General features: G+C 37.3%; 1 protein-coding gene across 1 annotated transcript; it reads right to left on the bottom strand.

The window, feature by feature from the left end:
• Positions 1–313: 313 nt before the first annotated feature.
• stac (SH3 and cysteine rich domain) lies at positions 314–20174 on the bottom strand. Its single transcript, XM_079458336.1, has 12 exons — positions 19822–20174; positions 16152–16506; positions 11913–11942; positions 10323–10423; positions 7979–8060; positions 7786–7892; positions 6397–6478; positions 5845–5912; positions 4529–4623; positions 2445–2496; positions 2004–2141; positions 314–1920 (listed from the first exon to the last, which is right to left on the bottom strand). The coding sequence occupies exons 1-12, from the start codon at positions 19927–19929 to the stop codon at positions 1822–1824; spliced, it is 1317 nt and encodes a 438-aa protein (XP_079314462.1). The 5' UTR covers positions 19930–20174; the 3' UTR covers positions 314–1821.
• Between the last annotated feature and the right edge of the window lie 2894 nt (positions 20175–23068).

Here is a 23068-nt window from a genome sequence, read left to right on the forward strand (position 1 = left end):
CCTACATGAACCAGTTTGACCTTCGTTCTTCTGCAGAACATAAGATCAAGATCTTGAAGAATGTTGGTAACCGAACAATAGTGGTACCCAGTCACTTCTGAAGGTCACAAAACCAATGAAAGTCAAAGGGTACCACTGTTGTTCGGTTACCAATATTCTTCAAAAGATGAAGAAAGAAAGTCAAACTGGTTTGAAATGACAAAAGGGTGAGTAAATGATGAGATAACTTTCATTTCGGGGTAAACTATCCCTTAAACAGCTTGTACCTGTCTACCGTTAATATGACAAAACTGTAATAAGAGCACAGCACAATCCAATCAATAAATAAACTTTAATTCTGTACATAAAATATCTTCACTGTAATAGCATTACTGATGCTGTAAAAATTAGACAACTTAATTTATCTCAAGTTAAAATAATATAAATATAAATTTACTATAAAGAGTAAATGTATCGCTCTCCAAGACATTCTATTAAGATTATGCATTATTTAAACAGACCAAACATGATGCCTATACTTTCATGACTAAATCCAAATAAAAAAAACATTAAATTAGATTTTTACTGTACAGACAGACAAAATCTTCATCCAGACAAACCTTACTAGTGCACCATAGACTATTTTGCAAGCTATAAACAACCCTGGTCCAGAAGCACTTCCTGTTTGTAGTTTTTTATTTATTTCACATACTGTATTTCATTTAATAAAGATTCAGTTCTAAGTGCTCTTCTGGTTGTATTTTATTCAAATTTTTGTGTAGTGTTAAAAATGAAAACTTAACATTCTTCCAGACCAGTTTACATCTTGCAAAATGGTCTATATATCACATAATTATCTGCCATATACAGTATTTGCTGCAACAGAAAGTTTCTTGTGCTTCAATTATTAATATTAATAATGAAAACATCAAAATTATTTTGCATCTTTAAAATAATATAAGATAATGTTTGGTTAACTGAATTATAACATAACAGGACATATCATAAATTCAAATCAAGACGGCAGTGTACATTTAAGGTCATTAAATATATAGGTCTTTCCTATAGCTTGGCATGTTTTGTTTGATGACATTGTTTAATCACAGCTCCAGCATAAGAAAGCATGTCTTTTTCTACTGCTCCTGCTTTGAATTAAAAGCATTTGTGGTACAATGTAACATCTGAAAACACTCAGAAGCTTGAAACAGCTGAGATCTGTTCATTGCTCTCGTGTACTTCTTTTCATCACAGCACGGGTGGAGCACCATGCTCTGAAAACACAGGTTTAATGAATCTAATTATCGCTGACAGCAGCAAAATAGGCAGTTACCAAAAAACCTTCTGCACATTTATTGAAAACAACAGCAAACATACATTAGATCAAAAAGACCTGTAATCAGACTTTAAAGCGATAAATATGTTACTTTAGCACATGAAGATATTTCAAAACAGGCCAAAGTAAGCTTTGATGCTACAGTAAACAGTTTGTAATGAAAACTGCTGCAGTATATGACCCTCTACACTAACCTTCAATAAATTAAATACAATAAGCACAAATTCTCTCAAACGAAGAAAAATAAACAAAAAAGACACACGGTTCATGACCAACACACACACACAATTCCTTCTTTTGTCAGTTTCCACTGAAGGAAAAAGGGTTAGAACATGAGCGTTCTGATCCCACCTGAGCGTGTGTGTGGTACTCTAGACAAATCCATGAATCTTCTTGGTACATGTTTCTCCTGAACCCCAACAGTCAAAGAGGCAGTGCTCGAGCCATGGCCTTGGAAAGTTCCTTTGTTTTCCATAACCTTCTCATCTACATCAGGTTTCACCTACTCTTCATATATTCTCCAGGACATCACAGGGAACGTATCCTCTCTTCTTCCCACTGGCTACACTGATGAAGCCATTGCTTTCATCCTCACTGCTGACACAAATCTGAAAAACAATTTGTGATGATACAAACGTGTCTGTTTGGTGGTGGGAAACGGAATGATGTCTATCAACATAAATGTACTCACTTGCCCCTCTTTTAGGGTGATCTGCCCTTGCTCCTTACAGCCAATAAAGGTTCGGTTACATCTGAACACCCTGTCGCCCGCCTTCACCTGTTGTGCATATGACGCTGGGAAAAAACCTATTCTGTCGTCGATCACACCCTAGAAATGTCAGGATATAGCAGAACAGACATTTAAGCTCACAAAAAATTATTTGAAATTATAATTTATTTAGAGCGATAACTTCTGGTTTCACATTTCAGCCTGTACCAAAACCCATTTGTATGCACATTATTTTAAATTGTGTGACATTCAATATACCGTATATGTGTAGCATTAATTTTAGCATTTTAATGTATCTTTTGTGAGTGTCATGTATAAATAAAGTTAAAATAAAGTTGTATCTAATAAAGTTTTATCTCTGGTGCCTGTTAAGGATCTGTTAAGGCATCTGTAATGATTTACCTTCCACCAATCGTCATTAGAATCATCAGCTACGATTATTCGATCCCCAGATCTGAAAGCACATTTAAACACATTCATACACATTAGGACATCACATTATTTTTCCTAAGTTAAAAAATAATTTAGAATTGAAGCCTGTGACGATAGGAAATACTGGTGTGGTGTGATAAACTCAATACATGAGCCCAAAATAAGACTGCACATGAAAACGGTCTTGAAGCAATAGTCATTTGCAGCCAAGGCTTCCTGGTGAGATTCAGAATCAAAATTGAATCTGAGGAAATTAAATTTCTGCTGTGAGAAAAGAAAGAAGTGCACATGCAGACTCAAAGGATTGGAAGAATTCTTGAGCATCTGAGGGGCAACAACACAGCAGTCAGACTAAAGGTATGTCGAACAAATTGTTTAACCACTGGCAAATGCATTAGTTTATATGTTCGTGTGTGTTTATGGAAGTGAAGGAAAGCGGTTGTGTCTTACGGGGAGGCTGGCAGGGCACCCACAGAATTAGGCAGAAACCTCAACAGATTTCTGAACAATACGACTGGTGTAGAAAATGATCTACATACAGTATGCTTATCTACAGTAAAAGCTGTGTTTGTTTGCTAATGATTTAAAGGTCCCGTGTGTAATATTTTGGGAGGATCTATTGACCGAAATGCAATATAATATACATATCTATGTCTTCAGAGGTGTATAAAGATCTTACATAATGAAGCGTTTTGATACCTTTGAATTTTCTATCTACTGTACATACACCACAGGTCCCCTTACATTCTTCATGTTGTTTCTACAGTAGCCCTAAATGGACAAACTGCTCTACAGAGCGTGTTTTGTAAATACGCTATCTCCTTCGACAAAGAAGCGGAAAATGGGACGACATCTTAGTCCTGTGTCAGTTGCCGTAGTGCTTCAAAAGGGAGAGGTGGAGTGAGCCGTTAGTTTCAAATCGCAACCTCACCACTAGATGCCACTAAATGTCATGCACTGGACCTATAAGCTAATATTTACCTCTACCGAAAGAATCTATTAATCTTAACTGTTTGATAAATTTCAACAGAACATAATATAACAGTCTACCAAAACATGCAACCAATCGACATTTTCATCATAATTCAGGTCAATGCATGCAGTTGTCGAAGTAAAAAAACACACAGCGTGTGTTCTGCATATAAAGAAACCCTGAGCTGGTCAGTAACACAGGAAGTTATCCACTCACACCCAACAGCATCCCCATGACAACTTATTGCATATCCTGTAAGGCGGGATGGGGATCCTTGATCTTGGAGGGCCAATGTCCTGCAGAGTTAAGCTCCAACCAGCTCAAACAGACGCACGCCAAGCACGCCTGTCATGAAGTTTCTAGTAATCCTTATGACTTTAATGAGCTGTTTCAGGTGTGTTTGATAAGGCTGGAGATAAACACTTTAGGAGAGTGCCCCTCCAGGATCAAGCATCCCCACCCCTGCTGTAAGGGATGGTGGATGTGGGCAGGGCAGGAAGAGATGCAAGAAATGCTCAAGTTTTACAGGTGTGAAAATACAAATATTGCCACTGGATAACTTAGCACTCCTGTGTAGTGTTTGTGTGTATGTGTGGGGAGAATACAGGAGTCTGTTACAGCTCCTACTGAGTTGAATATAGCATCTGCTTTTGATAAAGCAAAGCAAAATTAAATATAATGTAGAAAACAGGCATTTATAGCTTCTATCTGCTATGTTTTTTATGCTATGTTTAGCCATCTTTCTATCTAACATCCACATGAAAATAATGGAAGTATGTATCCAATAATACCATGTATTCTATTTGTTTCAGAATTTCCTATTTTTTCATTTGTGAATACTCTTTGCACTAATGTATTTCCTTTAATTATGCTTTGCAACAATAGAAAAGCATGAAAATGAGTACAGAGCCCTGCATTTGACAGGTACTAACAGAATTAAATATGACTTGAATTTTTTATCTGACTCTGAGATCACCCAAACATTTTTAGCAACATTGGTAATATTCCAGATAAGGCATATGGTATTTGTCTGATCTGTAAATGTGTAGGTGTGTGTGTATGTAGCTGTAGAGATACTCGCCTCATTTCCAGGTCTTGGCTGGCTTGCGGGGTAAATCTGAACAAAGCCACATAAGTATTGAGCTGCAGAGGGTCCCTCTTTAAATCTCTGTTTGACTACAGTTTAAACATACAGGAACGTAAACAAGAAGAGGATATTTACAACTCAAACCAAATCTCAGATCATAAATGACTCTGAAATGTGTGTCAGAGAGACTGGAGCTAACTGTTGCACGTTCTACTTCAGTGAATTTCTCAGGGTCGTGACTGATGGTGTAAAACAAAACACTACATTTCATTAAATGCTCCCACAGCTCAAACTGGAACATACTGTCACTCCGTATGTGGTAAGTTGTCAAAATCTGTACAATTCGTACAGTCAAGTTGTGCTTTGTTGTAGATGAAAACTATGCTTTACAGTTACACTCTGTGCCTTGCTCTTGGGAAATCACGAGTTTGCGGAAAACATCAGTGTACGGCATCCACAAACTGGCCTCATATTATTCTGATGTGATTAAATCCTGAAGCAGACCCATGAGTGAAGGAAGTACTGCCCGCTACCTCATCTCAACGTCACACAGAATTGTATTAAAATTGTGACTAAGCTTCATTATACAATGCATTTTGTTCTGCAGGTTGTCACAGGCAGTTGTAAGTCAAGGGTTGAGTCAAATGTAGGAAGCTAGGAAGCTGTAGTTTTATATGTAGGTTCAGAATATTTTTTGTAATAGCGTAAACAAGCACAATCAAGCCACATAATAAAATATTGGTTTGATCTTTTATGGTAAACTAGAGAAACAGGTAAAAATTATAAAATAATATGCTTTGTATTTTTTCAGACCTCAAATGCTGCAGCATAAACAAGTTCTATTCACTTTTAAGGTTGGGTGAACCTCGATTTTATCACAGGTTTCATGTGTCTTGTCATGCTGTCAATCTTTCACATTGCTGTTGGATGACTTTGTCACTCCTGAGGTTTGACATTGCTGAAATTCAACAGACACTGGAATGGCCACAATACATCTAGAAATCCTGAGTCTGTCACAGGCCCCATAATATTTAAAACACATTGTGACAAACCACACACCCCATTGATACATAAACTGCTTGTTTTTCTTGCGCAATAACAGTGAATACATTTAACCGCCTTTTTATAGCCCAAAACATCAAGATTTGTGACTTTACAGAAATTTACTTACCTACTGTCCTCAAAAATAAAATGACCTTGAGAAAATTCACTGGAGTAAAAAGTGTGCTCTGGTCTCCCCTACAAACCAGAGACTTCATAAACCTGAGATTTCATAAACAAAAGACAAACAACCTTTTGCAGATACGTACAGGTGAGTATTCTGACTTCATCTCAGCAACATGAAACGGTTCTGTTCCATTCTCCAAAGGTGCAAAAACTGAAAAAACAAACATTCATGTCCAAACCTGATGTTAGAAGTTAGAGTCATGACAGAACAAATCTTGCTTGTTTTTTATCATTACACGAGCTTAAATGAATGATGGTGTTGTAGTGGATCATTGTTCAGAGAGGTGGACGGATTACAGACATGTGTCCATAAATTCACTGAAGCTGTGGGTGATGAACTGGACGCAGCCATGATCAAAGCAATTCATCTCTTTCATACCATTATATCACAGTCTGTCCAAACAGCCGTGTTTCATATTAGCAAAGGACAAAAGTGCTGATGAGAATGAACAATTTCTCTGATCACAAATGTGTATGCGGTCTGGGATTCAAAGGGAGGGTAATGAGATATGTCATCAGATTTACACAGGTTGTCCAGGTTCATTAGGATTTTAGTAGGAATCTTTGACAGTAAAATGTACAACAATTTCTTTTATATTAAAATGGCATGATTTAAAGACCCTGAGAAATCTCACCATTGTCGCTGGGTTTCCTGGTAAGTTGAGCTCGACTGCTGTGGGCGGCCTTCTCTTCCTGTACCTGAGCCACATCACTGGTCTGAACAAAAGAATAACAAACATCTATTCTATTCCATTGCAATTTGTGCACAACATTTGGTAGACACATGCAAGTTTTGTTGACACTTATACCAAATATACTTATATACATTTTATTAATACGTATTGTATGATACCTGAGAATCAAACACACAATCCCCTGTTAGTCAGTCTACAGTACAGACCCTAAAAATAGTGATACTTTAATCTTTCTTATTCAACTGTATTTTTACTTTATCGAAGCTAAGTCATTCAGTTTAAAGGCGCATCATCCTGTCATGTTGTGTCTACTCCTTCTCTTTCATCTCATTCTCTCCCTTTTTTGGTGATATTTGCTTTAGAGAGGCATTATCTGACATTGACCATCACTTCCTTTCAGGGCCTGTGTATGAGCATGTGCCTGTGTTTGTTTCAAGCCGTAAAACATCATATCTGGGTCCCTTCAGATTTTGACAAATAAAGTAGAGTAGAAACACAGATAACTGTTATTACAATGAAAAATATTTTACAGTGAATTGTTGTTTTTAACAGATGGCATATGTACGGAAATAGCACCCATGTGGTGCTACTTTGCCTTTTTTATATAAAATTAAAATAATGATGTGATTAAGACTCAAGCAGCTGAAGGAGATTTTATTGAATTATCTGGAGTGTTTTATTAAATGAATCATAATAACCAACATCATGGTTTTGCATAGGCAGTTAGCCCAAGAAGCTGAGAGGAAACACATTAAAATGAGTTAAAAGCCTAAATTGATGCAGGTAAATGATGGATGCCGTTTTACCAAAATCAATCTTTCCAGAATGTTCTCTCACCTATACAGTAAAAAACACACTGCTCCAGCCAGCACCACAAATAAATGCACGTGTACACTGAGTGGTTGTAAACTTGTTTACCTTCAGAACCCAGATTAGACATAATCTGAGTACTTGCATAACATAGAGTACTGTATACATAAACACAAGACATTTTGAGATTTAAATATGTAGAATTAAAGATAAAAGATAACAGTATGCATAAAATATGTAAGTGTGAGAGTTATTTACAGATGTGCGTTGTCAGCCAATATAGTCAAACATTGTAATTTATAAATTTATAAATGTAGCAATTTTCTAGTTTGCCTATAGCTTTAAGATGGCGATGAATTAAAGATTAAATAAAATGAGCTTAGATGCATTTAAAATAAAACCCATTTTGGATAAGAACCCACCTGAACCACCGATTTATTGCACTAGATAGAATAAACACTCATTGTAATAATTGAGTTATTCAAAAAGGTATCAAAATAATTTAACTGCGGGTCTTACAGAGTTTCTCTGTGGTGATTCTGATCCACTGGTCCGCTTGGTCTTCTGTGCCAGAGAGGTTCCGAATCTTAATGTCTCGTAAACTGGGTCAACTTTACTGCCACAAGCTAGAAAAGAACAAAAGACCAGTCAAAATACTACAAAATAAAACAGCTGATGCTATGAAAATGTGCTTGTGTAAAAAAAACCTCACCAATGGGCATAACCTCTCGGATGCAGCCAAACTGTTCCTGTATTAGCAGAGGGGAGCTTGAATATCTCCGAAAACCTTTGGGCTGCAATAAAACAGAGGATTGAGAGGCGTAGTTTTACTACACAACGTTCATGCAACCAGACAATTTCAATACATGCAGTTAAAAAAGAAATACTTTCAGTATTCAAATCACCATACTGAAACATGCATGCTAAGCTTGCAGAAAGTATGCCCTTATTTGTATATGCTGTGTTTAGTTACTAATACAGGGTATCTGTGCAATCTACATCACAAATCTGCTTTGAAGAATTCTTCATTAGCCACTACTGAGGTTGGAGAGTAACATAAGCACCACTCAAACCCGGCGAGAAGCTCTCTCGTGTTCCTGCGTCACATTTCTCCAAGTGGATGCTAATAATTGCATTTAACAAAAGCGAACGATGCCTGTGAAACACTGAAACGACTCATCCGAAAAGGTTTGTTTATTTAATCACCTAAAAGTACAATAACAGCTCTGCCGTGCAATGTTGACTTGCACATAATGGAAGTTGTTACGTTTGACTCACAGTCAGGACTCAGCTCACGTTGTGCTGGTAGTAAAACTACTCTTGTGAAAAGCACTCGTAGCTCAAACGTTCTCACTGATCCGCCAGGCCAAGAGAAATAAACAGAGTTTAAAAATAGCACCCTGTCCACTTATAAGCAAAAGTGGAATTAGAGACGAATCCTGTGGGGAATTGTTGTCTTTTTTTAATCCTGACCCCCCACAGCTACATTTTCCATTTGTGAGAGCCCACTACATCATCGGGAGACTCGTTGTTCCAACCCACTAAACAATCTGAAGGCAAAGGACAAACATTACATTTTCTATTTCCTGTTGATGATCTCATCCTGGAGTTCTAGTATCAAAAGCTCTCATTTATCTAATAATAAACAACCTTTCAAATGGTGTCGCGACCTAAAATTATATATTTATTTCAGGGCTATATGAACTGAAATGAGTGAATTCTACAAACTTCAAGTCAACTTTATTTAAATAGCGCTTTTTACAATTTTCATTGTTACACAGCAGCTGTACATGAAACAAATTGACTACGAGCAAAACATTTAAAGTTATACAAGTAAAAACAAAAAAGGTGATAACACAGCAGACACAGCGATTTAAACACACGCACAGTGGTTACCACTGAGAAGCACACATTTAAAATAAAGGAGGGAGAAACACAGGTCAAATATTAAACAGACTATTAATTCCTATAGGCAATATTAATGAAGTAAAACTAACTATTGCAGCCCCCTGGCTAGGCAGACAGTATGCAAACGGTGGCGAGGAAGCCAAAACTCCAATGGAGAAAAACAAAAAATCTGGAGAACCCAGGCCCAACCAGGGGACTTCAGTTCCCCTCTGGCAAAAGCTGCAATGTTGTCATGCATTTTACTATGGTATAGTTTATAATGCCTTCCATATAGCAGGAAAGTTAATATAATACTAGTGAAATGTAGACAATATAATTCAGTTTTGCTGGAACCGTTTAGAATTTGTTAAATTTAGATGAACAGTGCAGCTGCTGTCCTTTTGAAACCTCGATTTGGAACTCGATCGCGAGTAAATGAGGACAGAACTTTCATTTTTGGGTGAACTGTTCCTTTAATCTCTTAATATATAAGAGATTCTATAACAAAAGCATATGTGCACTTTATTTCTTATTTTCAGAACAGGCTTCTGAGCATGAGTAGTGAACTTTTTCTCATCCACTCCTTCTCAGAGAAACCTGATTTACTCTATTATTACGCTAAAGCTATAGGAAACCCAAATGGAAATTGTAGCATTTTCCTTATTTTAACTGTGTGTGTGTGGGGGGGGGGGGGGGGGGCGGAGGGGCGTGTGCATATCCCAGAAGAAACGTGACTTGTACCTCCCCCAAGTAATGCACTAAGGTGTTTACATGATAAATGCATCCTTCCTATCTGTCTCTCTCACACACTTACTCCTGTGCAAGCTAGAGAATCATTAGCATTCATACTCACACCTTAATCCACAGAAGAGAAAGACAGACTGATGAATCACACCTTCAAATCGACAGAAATAACACAATCAAGAGCAACATATTCTAACGCACACAGCACAAACCCACAGCTTCACTTGTAGAGTGATATTAGGAATTGGGTAGATCTGCAACTTGAAAGCGTTAGATTTTAAAACAGCATTTTACTAATCCACTTTATACTGTAAACAAATATTTGCCATTACAGCGTTTCCCAGAGTAGCAATTTAAAAATATAACTACAAACAAACAACGATATACAAAAACTAATATTTACAGAGATGGTAACAAAATCTCACCAGTTTTCCCATGCATCTCTGCTGTCCAACTCTATCCAGGCACTTGTGGTGGATGCCCATCTTGCAGGCCTTGCATCGGAGACCCAGTTTAGCGTTGGGGCCTGAGGTCATATTAACATTTATATCCAGTTAAAAAATGAGGAGACTTAATGATCACACATTAAATGCTCTTCGCACAGTGTTAAACTGCAAGACAACAGCAAGATATCAATAAAAAGACATCAGAGAAATGTCTGACAATTTTGTATATTATATTATATTATTATCAAGAACAGCAGTTTGTATTCATTCAAGTTGTTTCTAAGAAGCAGTGTCATGGGCACTCGAGTGCACATGACAGTATGTGCTCTCGAGAAAACTCCACATAGATCTTTGCAGGATAGTTGTCAAAGTTTTAATGAGGGCTTGAATATTACGGGGTGCCATTCTGCAAGTGTTCCGGTTGTTGGTCATCTCATTAAAAAAGGGAAGCTAAAATTCAGTGCCACATTTTGTCCAGGCAACTAAACATTTTCTTTTGTCAAGAGATGAACCCTTATGAGAGGATCAGCCAATTATGTCTTCACAGTTTGCCAGAAACACCTGCAGAACCTCATTAGCATTATTAGTACTGCTGGAAACTGCTGGGTATATGCGGATGTTAATGCATAGCTGAAACAGAAACAGTTGAAGACAAACAAAAGCAAAGCATACAGTTAAAGGATGAATGAAATAGACTGTCTAAGAAAGCATCACTTGAATTCTGTTTTCTCAATTTTCACACCTGATATCTCTACACCTGCTGCTTAGAACGTTCATAGTTTTATTGATTCAACTGCATTATATAATATCTTGGAAAAGGGAGGCCAGTATTAAATGTGCCACACAGGTATCTGATCTAAATCCTACATATTGAAATCAATATGTAATGTATCATTTCTAAATATAGAATAAAGTTGACTATGAACCACTGAGATTGTTCTTGTCCTCTGTATTGAGTCTAGGAGAGCAAGGTTATACATGTGTGTGTGTGTTTGCTCTTCAGATATTTATTAAATATTTGAAACATTTATGTTCTTTTAAGGGCAGAAATATTGATCTGCTCCTAAAGATTGAAGATGTGTAAGCACTGAAACTTTTAAAACATTTTCTCAATCAAACTTCATAAAAATGTAAACTGTATGTGTTATTAACTGTAATCTTTTACACATGGCAAACAGCTTCTTCCTGTCACACTCACTGATGCATTTGTGAGCAATCTGCGGGCAAATGAGAATTAATTAGACCCAATTGCTTTCAGAAATTAAATGACTGTCTCTGTGTGGCATAAACAGGGAATAAATACTAATTACCATCATTACGGTTTGATAAAGTCACCTTCACAACTGCCTCCCAAGACAGAGGAGCAGAACTGACAGCAATTTATTAAGAGGACATCACCTATCGATAATAACCACATGAGACGTGACTTCACCACGTACATTTTTCTGAGAGTGCTGGACAAGTAATAATGAGAGCAGCAGCGGGGCGAGGGTGGGTGGGGTGGATGAGTGGGATTATCTATTTTGCTTCTGTTTCTAGAGGAATCAATTCATCATTAAACAGACTTACCAAACACCTTGCCTGCTCCCCCTTGGCAAGCTAAAGATTACAGGAAAGAATCCCTCTAGCATTACAAATATTGCATGGAAAAATATAAATTCACTCTTTTTTGTAATACTGTACCCAGAACAGACAGACCCAGAAAATATAATGGAAAACGAGCAAACACCATGTGTCTTATAAATGAAAGATGCACAAAGATGCAGTGTTCGTTTACAATTATAGTCTATTATAGTGTTATTAATTATAAAAAATTATGTTTACAACAATTGTGTATACTCACATGAGATTAGCAGCTAAATAAAAAACACGACGAGAGTTCTATTTTACATACATCGCATTACATTAATCGTGTCAAATTTACCAATTTGTCTTTCCAGTATAGCATCTCTATAATGACAAAGATTACTTCAAACTTTTGCTTGTGTGTAATGGTGCATCTGTCCGCAATATGTCAATATAAGACGCCATGTGCCGATAACCACATAAAAAACTAATGAGTGCACCTTCAATATAGAAAAGACAAAATAACAAGAACTTTTGTGATTCACCTGATGTAAAAGAAAATGTTTTCTCAATAATCCAATGCGTAAATTAATTCTAAAGATGATAACTAAGAGGAAAAATATATAATGATTTTTTTACATATTGAGTGGCAAAAATGTGATAAATGAAAATATAGTTTTTTTTATAAACCATGAGATGATTAATAGAGTAAAAACATCCAGCCACTGTTGTGGGAATAATTTACCCACAGTGCTCATTTGCCCCTGTCTGCTACAACAAGCAGCTTCCAGCTATCCATCGATTAATCAAACATCACGTGCTCGGTCCAGACTCTCTCATGCATTCCTATAATGTTCACTTCAACCTCAGAAATCATTAATGCATCTTTAATGTGTTTAACAGTTTAGTGTTTATAGTGTTTTTCTCGTAGTGACAGGTGCACACTTAAAGATTTTTTTTTTCTTTAATCAAACAATTCAATTATTTACTAACTAGTAAATTGACACACAGTTCAGTTCATATAGATGTCAATAATATGTTTTTTGGTTATTTAAAGAGCGTTTATATATATATGCCTATAGGCAGGTCCACGTGTGCAGCAGCACACAAACATGCCAAATATTTAAAATAAATGGATTACAATGTAAAAGATTACAATTGTGTACATAAAGATAAAAATAGATTTTTTAATCTTTAAAAAATAAAAATCTAAAGCTGCTCGCGCGCTTTAACCTCTGAGAACTCCCCTCAGAGCTTAGCTCTTGCAAATTCCGCTGTGTAAAAAAGGGAAAGGGAGATGATACTCTCATTGGTTTACTGCACGTTTTGCCCAAAACACAGCCATGACGACTCACTAAGAGAATATGGGCAACCCTTTAAGACCATGCGCCATTTTCCCGTCCTTAAACTAGTAAAGGTGGATTCGGACAAGCCTTAAGTGCACTTGCGCCCTGCGCTTTAGACCATGCGCTTAGATCGTTAAAATAGAGCCCTATTTCCCCAAATCATCCGACAGCATGTACTGGACTCCTACACAGGCTTTAGTAAGCCCACAGGACGTGTGTTTGACACCTTCTCCTTAAAGGAACACGGGAATATGATTCCATCCTCTACAATGCTTCTAAAGGTCCATGAGATGATGTGGATTTACTTTCAATGTTGTTAATGGCATCAGTCGCCCAATGGGATATGAATCCACCCACATAGCAAGCCAACCATATTCCAATATGCTAAGCCTCTTTTTATACTTAGCGTAACAGCCAGTTTTTGTCTTTAGAAATAGATTCCTCAGCTATAGCCAGACATGAGGGAACATCAAATTGTGTTGCTCGGCGATACAGACGCTGCTTTGTACATTGCTGACTAATGCTTCATGCTCGATATAATAAATGACTAATACAGGAAACAATTCTCCTTCTGAATAATATCAATGATCACTTAAAGGTCCAGTGTATGAAATTAGGCGGCATCTAGCAGTAAGGTTGTGAAATTGAAACCAATGGCTCTCTCCCCCCTCCCTTTCAAAGCACTATGGTGGCTGACACAGGATTGTTGTCACGTTTTCGCCTATTTGCCAAAGGAGATAACGTATTTATGAAATGCGCTCTGTAGAGTAGTTTGTCTGTTGAGGGCTATACTGTATAGACACAACATGGCGAATTCCAAGCAAGGGGACTTACGGTGTATGTAGATAGAAATAGCTCATTCTTAGGTAATAAAAACATAACGCTTCATTATGGAAGGTCTTTATACACCTCTGAAGACATAGTTATGTATATTACATTACATTTCTGTCAATAGATCCTCCAACAAATTACACACTGGACCTTCAATAGCTAAGAGACATCATTAAAAAAGCACTGGTGATCAGGATCTGTCTTTTGAAACATGTCCTATTGTTTAACGGAGGTTAACTTTGTTTAATATTGGTCCAGGATGCATTTAGTTTACTTTACTGTTATGACTGCTACTATTCTGTAGCTACAACAGAATCCCACAGGAGTGAAAACTTTAAACTCCACAAAGCACCCGGCAACAGGTCAGTTCTCTCTTGCGCTCGGTCTCAAATAACTAATTTAACACAGCTGAGGGTCAGTATGCACACAAATGTGGAAAATAAAGGCATGTGATCCTGAAAGCCCAGCTGAGGCTGGTGTCCCAATCTCCTGATACCTGATCTAAATGCAGAGATTTGGGTCAATTACACTCGTGCTCATATTTAATCTACCTGTAGAGATTTGGCTCTAATAAAGGTGCCCTGATATCTGATCTACTTGTGGAGATTTGGGTCAAGCACAGGTGTCCCGATATCTGATCCATGTGCGGAAATCTAACAGTTTGTTATTTAGTAATGACTGAGGAAATTGGGACCGGAGAGGCACACGCAGAAGAACTGCACCCTCCACACATTCTATTCTCAGACAGCTGGTGGGATCTCATAAAATTCACCTTCCTGCATGGCACTCATTACAATGCTATAGGGTAATAACCCAACAAATCATTCTTTATCTAACTGCTCCGCCAGCTCAGGTTTCTCTACATTCACTACGAATGCGTAGTTTGGCAACCTGATGTTCCCTGCGTGAGGATGGGCCAGGGCTGTATCTGGAGGCCTGCCATCATTAGTGTGTTCTTCTGAGGGAGTGTGTTAGTAAGGTAAAGAGGTGATGGGGCCTGACAGATCCATATGCCAGCCTGAGACAAGACAAAACACACAATCTCTCACATACGCCCACAAACTCTATTTGCACACACTAGATAACCATACTAATCCAAACAAGACCACAAGAAACCGTTCTAGCACGTTTACAAATTTTTTACACCTACAAGCTTTGAATTAAGGCTTAGAGGCTATAAAATTCCGATATTGTGTCTAACAAGTCATTTGTGCATTTTCTGTATTTGTGTAATAGAAAAAATGCACAGGATAAATGTTATATATGTTAATATATAGATTTGTTGAAGGTTAATAATTCAGTCATTATAAACTCACAACCGTCACTTCAAACCTGTATGACTTTCTATCTCCTGCAGAGCACAAAAGAAGATATTTTGAAGAATGTTGGTAAACAAACAACAGCGGTACCCATTAACTTCTAATTTATGGACACCCGCCATTGTTTGGTTACTGACATCCTTCAAAATATGTTATTTTGTGTTCTCCAGAAGAAAGTCAGACAGGTTTGAAATGACAAGAGGGTGAATGCATGATGACAGAGTTTTCATTCTTGGGTGAACTACCCACTGCACCACTATCTCTTATTCTCTGACGTACTGTTACATTCATAAGAATACTGTACTGTAACAGTCATAAGAATACTGTACTGTAACAGTCATAAGAATACTGTACTGTAACAGTCATAAGAATACTGCAATCCACGGACACCCCTATACCAAAAATACACACCAGGTATAAGTCTATAATAAACTATTTAACTATGGCAAATAAAAGAATACACTCTTAATTTAAATTTTCTATGAGATTGACATTGTTCACTGTTCTCTAAATAGTTAAACCATAATGTGTTGTTTTCATCCTCCGTAGAAAAATATACTACAGTGGTGGCTGAAGAACAGATTGGCAAAAATATATCACAGACGATGCTTTTATGCTTTCTCATATATAATTATTATGTTAGAGATCAAAATAAACTCTGCAGTCTAAACAAACACAGCTTTGATCATTTAAGGTTGCTCAGTATTTTGCTAATCACATCAATATCAGAAAATATGTCCTCTTACCTACAATCATGTGGTTGCACATGTCACAAAAATGAGGTTTCTTAAAGATGTGCTCCAGAAAGGTGTGCGCATTGGGGTCCATCTGACGCGGGGCTCGGGACGGAGAACAGATCGTGATGGGCAGGTTTCCCGGGATGACGGGGGGAAGCGGAGGGGGTGGCGTTGGTAAGGACATAGCTGGGGGGGTGGAGACAGACACCCCGATGGTGGTCAGGTGACCCGTGCTGCTGCTGACATCAGAGAGCAGTTCAGTTTGAAACTTCACATCCTCGATGGGCCGCTGGAAAAAATTGTCAGCGCTTTTGCTGCGGAGACTCTTGGTCTTGAAGGAGAGCGAGCGCTTTAGTCTCTGCAGCTGAAAGAAACACAGTAAAACAGAAATGTAAAGCGGGGTTCAAAAGTAGGAGAACCTGAAAGTAAACTGGAAGTTTTAAGATTAGAAAATTTTTAAGCACTATTTAAATTCGTGATATAAAACATATACACTTTGGGAAAGAAGCTCAAATTTCCTTTCTTTCATTGAAGCACACAAGATAACATACATCATCAGAGTTTGCTATTTTAAAACATTGTATTACATCAGTAACTACAAAACCGAAGCATTTTCATTTTCACAGAAACTAACCCCAGATGATTAAAAGCATCTTCCTCATATGCAAACGTAAAATTAACACAATTAACAGGTTAAAATCACACATTACTGCGGTCATGATCATCATAACACTTAATAAAAATGAGAGAGAGAACGAGAGATGAAGAGGAGGAAAGAGGGGAGGGGAGAGACATGGGCTGTCATTTCTCTTGGTACATAACCTCTTTGCATACTGCACATTACCCATCCATGATATCAGTCATACACTGACAGCCCTGTAAATAAGCTGACAACACCTACCAGGATAATTTTTGCCAACTAAAAATATTATATTATGCCACACCAACCTGAACTACTTGGTGTAGAACACTGTACAAATCTGAGAGATTAAAAGTGCCAACAGAAAAACTCTTACCTTTATTCTCTGTAACCGTGACACAAATCTAAAATGAGTCCATGTTTATTTATACGTATCTCTGTGTGTGTGTCAGACTGTGCTGTATGGTCCATTTAGGCAGCACCATGTGACCCATTATGTTTCGCCTAATCAGATTAGAGATCTGATTACTTGCATTCCAGTGTATGATGACCTATTGGCGTGTGATGCCCTGCAAAGAGCGACCAATCGATATGTCCCTCCCTCACTGCTTCTGTCTGTCAGAGCTCATAATTCACTGCCAATTTACGTTGCTTTTCCTCTAGAATACTGTGTGAATCACATCAAATAAATCGCATGTTCTAGAGATTAAATATCATTTTAGTTTTATGTACTTCCTGACATGTAAAAATACTTACCAAATACCAGAACTAGCTAAGTAAACAGGCTTTAAGAAAACCATTTCAAGTTACACTTTTCCTGGCAGATATAAAATAAAATAATGTTGGATTATTAAACCTCGGATGTCCACATTTGCTGTTTTTCAAGAAATGAAAAAAACACAGTACGTTTTAAATGATATCATACTGTGTTGTCAAAGTTGACAAGCACTTTTAAACACTTTTTATTGTTTAGATATTTACAAAAGCCAGTGACCAAAACAAATGTGACTAAAAATAACGATTTATGGCTGAAAATAAAAATCACAAAATATGGAGACACAAGGTTTTAGAAAGACAACAGTGATATATTTAATAGGAGAAACAAAATAATCAATGAAAAGTGCTGACAAACTATGTTCTGAGAGAAGCTAGATTTAAGTTCCATGCACATTGGTGGGGTAAATATGAACATAACACTGCTAGGAAAAGAACAGGAGACTGAGGCTAATGGTTTAAATCAAGGCCGTTTCTGCCAAAATATTACACATCTTCAACATCTATTAGGAACCAATTATCCTGCTGTCGGCATCAACTGTGAGTCCTGCTCTATCCTGAAGGACACAATGAGAGATGGAAGCGATTAAGGTGGAAGTCTGGGTTTTTGGCACAAGATTACTCACTCTATTTAGAGACTGAGGGACACATTGAACTTCTTTTATTTTGACACATTTTTATCTTATAAGACAATATTGTACAAGACAGACACACACACAACAGAACAGACAGATTACAATTTACTTAGGATTCAAAAGTTCTTAATGAAGTAGGTTTTATTAGTACAGTAAAATAGTTCACAGATTTACCTCAGAGATACTTGATGGATTAGCAAATAAACGCTGATAAATGATGGCATAAATATCTTCTGCTAAGGGGGTATAAATTAACATTTATTTGAAAAGTTTAATAGAAAACCTTTGGTTCAAAATCCTGTGTTAAATAAAAAAAAATACAAAATCATCAAAGTGTGAATGCTTTATAGTAACACTTTATAGTAACACCAATCACTCAAGATAATGTTTACCTCTATAATGTCCCGGAGTGGACACTAAATAATTAAATAATTAAAACGGTTCCTTGGCATTGCATTAGCAGTGCAAAAGGCATGTGTTAGATCCCAGGGAACAAACATAGCAATAACATGTAGGCTAGCTTGAATGCTAAGCGTTTTGGATAAAAGCATCTGCCAACTGCATATAAAACTGTTGTTTTATAGTACTTCTTTATCTACTTAGTAGTGTACTTTATCTCTAAATAAATGAATAGCAATTAATCCCAACTAAATACATCATGATTAAAAAAACTAAAACATATGCACAGAAATACTGGCATTGCCTTTCGAAAGCACAATGACCCGTCCAACATTTCCACGAACTCAGGGCCAGAGATGACCCAGAAAAGCAGATGAGCTCAAACTCAACTCCAACTGTGGTGACAAAACACCCACCCACTACAATCTGATACAATCACATCCTCACTCATGTACTTCTACACAAACAACAGGGATGTAGCCTATTGAAACTAGTCAAATGAATCAACAAAACCACACATTATATTTTTGCTAAGTTAAACCTGGACTCCCATGAAACCATGCATATTTGGTATTGTTTGGCATTTTTGTAAATTACACAGAGGTGGACAGTAACGAAGTAAATGTACCCGAGTACTGTACTTAAGCACACTTGTGACTTAAACTTTACTATATTTGAAAGACAAATATCATACGTTTTACTCCACTACATTTATAAAAAGTTTCAAAAGAAGAAAGTCTTTCTATGTTTTCCTGGGCGCGCACAATGCACCACTGACATAAATGAAATTTACTTTTAATTCTTGAGCACTCGTACTTCTGTACTTTTACTTAAGTAAGAATCTGTCTTTACAACTTTTAGATCTAGTAATATATGACCAGTAGTATCTGTACTTTCACTCTGGCAAGGAAGTTGTGTACTTCGTCCACCTCTGAAATTATTTCCCGATGTACATCAAGTAATATTTCCTGCATGTTTCGGATAAGGGCAAATGCGCGCGGTGTTGTTTGTAACTCAACAGATGCGCGTGTAATCTGACGGGACTGTTACAATAAATCACCTGAATTAACACAATTAACAATTTCACTGTCCAGCTATACATAATAGAAAAATACCATAATGTATAGCCTACAGCACAGTTAAAGTGAAAGCACGCCGAAATCGCGAACTATAAACAGACTCTCCATCTGCGCGCTGTGAACGTTTTCTTTGTGAGGTGCGCGTCTCAAACCTTTGACTCCTGCTGGCTGATGGATGTCGGGGACTGAGGCTCACGCTCCTCCCGTTCGTTCTCCTTCCCTATCGGTTCCTCCTGTGGCATGTTGGCTGGCGGAATCATGTTGGTAACAGTTGAAACAACACCAAATGAGCCGTGCAGTCCGTCTGTCGGGTGAGTCTGGGTACCAGTTACATGTTGAGTTGAGCTGAGAGTTGAACGGTATGAATGTAAAATGTCGAACTAGAAATAAGAGAGCACGCCTCGTTTATCTACTTCCCATCAGTTCAAACGTTAGCCTACATAGTGAAGATGCCACCGACGGAGAATAACTCACTTCATTTCAGTCTACCAAACTGACTAGGTCCGACTGTCAGACGGCGCATCAGCCAATCAGATTCCGCTATGGGAGGATTTAGCTCTGACGCTCCTTATTTCATGAGTCCAATTGTGATTTTAGTGAGCAGACTGGCTGTTCCTCACCTCTATTCTTAACTTTAGATGTATTCGGAAATTATGAGGCCAGAAATAGATGTGTTATTGTTTGTGTTATTGTTGTTGTTATGTGATTAAATGCGTTCTTTTTAACAAATGACCCAAAAACTTTGTATCTTGTAAATATGAAAAAAACTAGAACATATTCCAACTTCAAGGTTGCTGATCTGATTAATTTCCATCATCATTTAATGAGTATCACCATATGTCACACACTTGCTAAAAGATGATGACCAATGTTTCGTGTTGAGTGACATCACATAAATATCCATCAGTTGTGATGGCAACAGATGGCATCTCATTAATATGAGGGAAAGAATATGGGAGCAATGGAAGGAGATCAGGAGCAGAAGAGGAAAAGGCTGTAATTTCACCCCCAGCTGCAGAAGAGAATGAAGGACACTGGGCATGAGAGTGGGGTCTTAATTATAGAGAACTGAAGGGTCTACTTCACTAGTTGGTTCAAGATCTCACACAGCGACATCAGTATTTATAAGCCTCACCACTGGAGCACTTGCATTAAAAATATTCAGAAAGGCATATGCACGCTACATTGTTTCTACTGTGTCTTTTGTGCTTCAAAAGTTGAGCTTTTTGAAGAGGGGAACTAAATTATTACACTTGTAAATCCTGGCTTGAACCTGCTCCATTTGCAATAATTTTGTGTTTGAATCCTTTTTATGTGTGGTGATTGGTTAAGAGCTCTTGATAGGTTAAAATAATCATAGCAAGGTCATTTAAATTGGAATAGGACACTTTAACAATTTAAGAAGCTTTTAGTGCTACAGGGAGAATTTGAAAAATCAAATACTTCTCCTGAAGGGATTGAAAGGCTTTTTGGGGAATCGTGTTTTATCATTTTGTGCTAATGAACTAAGATGATCTCTCAACAACCTTGAACATGTTGCGGTCTCTTATGGTGACACTGTTAAAATATTTCCCCCAGTGTTGGTTCTATACTAACAATTGATAAAAAAAAGTTTGTCATCTATGCACTTCAACAATCTGATTTGAGCAATTACATCAAAACATTGTTTAGAACAGTTGTGATGATTTCTAAACAAAAATATGGTTCATGCTAAATATGGATTATAAAAGATCTTTTCATGTCATGTTTTACCTTGGATCTCTGCTTAGCATCTGTGAGTAATGGACGGATATAATTGTGTTGACTGCTTGTTTGTCAAATGATTCAACATAATCACAGAGAGAGAGAGAGAGAGAGAGAGAGAGAGAGAGAGAGAGAGAGAGAGAGAGAGAGAGAGCCACTACCACACTGAATATTTAATGGAATCCCACATAAGGTGTGACAGTGTCTTCATAGAAGAGGAGACAATCAGTTTAGTTTCTTAATAGTCTGATCATTACAGTATCCAAATATTATAACTGCACTGTTAAATTTGTGCCTTGTCTCATCCTCAAATTAATCTGAGGATGTGGTCAAAAAGAATTATGGTTATTTACTGTGATTGATTTTTAGTGGACAGGCTCTTGACGCTAAAATAAAATAAAATCATAAACTCTCAGTACAAGAATGTGATGAGCCCGTTTTCAGGCTCATTTCATTTCCCATCTGTTTTGTTCAAAGCTCCACATTAATCATGGAGTCACATAACATAAAAGCTGCCTGAAGTTTGTTAAAATGCCTTGAGGGGAAGAGAACACACAAACACCTTTTCCAGTAAAGACATTTTTGTCTAATCCCTTTCACCAGGGAGAGAAGATGAAACAGGTCACCATGCTCCTGCTCTACACTTTTGGATCAAACTATAACATACAAGAGAGAGCAAAGAAGAATATAATATACAATATTGCCATTATATTCTCAAAAGTAGTCATATAATAAACACACACACACATACATACATGCCACACACACAAGCAATAACATAGGACATTAAATGAATACTGAGTCAATGTGTGTTATAATGTTTCTGTGCAAAATGATCTTCTGCTATAAAAAGAAGCAAAAAGACCTACTCCAGACATCTATCAAAACAGAGTAACAGCTAAAAGAGCATCATTCAGGTGACACGAGAAAGAAGCTCATAAAACCATCAGCCTTCTCACAGCAAACTAAACAAAACATACAAAGCCTGAAGGTTCAACCAGATCAATTGCTCACCCACAAACACCTTCAAACATAAAATACACACGTGCAAAAACAGTAAAAGAATTGGTTCAACAACCCTAACCCACAATATCCTCTAAAGCAGCTGAAGTTCTAGCAAATCAATTCTCAATCGAGAAAGGCAAATTTGAAACCAGAACAGATATGACTGGATCCACTAGAGGGCGCTAGTCTTGTCGACTACTTGTGAAAGACCTGAACACTGCATTCTTTTAATAATTCTCAAATATACCCTTCCAATCATTTAGGGCAATTAAACAAAATAATGACTTTGTGCACAGTGTCTTGTTTTCTAAAGCATTTAATTAAATAGATTAGATTAATCTGAACTCAATATAAACTAAAAACAAGCCACCTACGCACTGAACAGGGACCACTCATATCGCTGTTAAAAAGAACAGCAGGAAAATTCGGAAATGTGCTAAATGGATTTCCTAAGAAGTTCTCTAGAGCATTAGTACCAATTAAACCGCCCCCTAATGAGGGATTCAAGCCGCATCCCAGCAGGAAAGAGAGCAAGAGAATGAGAGGAAGGGGGCTGGGAGACATGACTAATACTGTATGATACATCAGGTGAAGTTTAATGTATTCAAACCATCTTTGAATCCTAAGAAGCTGTTTTCCTCTTCTTCTGTC

The sequence above is a fragment of the Barbatula barbatula genome (genome assembly GCF_947034865.1).
Source record: "Barbatula barbatula genome assembly, chromosome: 6".
NCBI classification, from domain to species: Eukaryota; Metazoa; Chordata; class Actinopteri; order Cypriniformes; family Nemacheilidae; genus Barbatula; species Barbatula barbatula.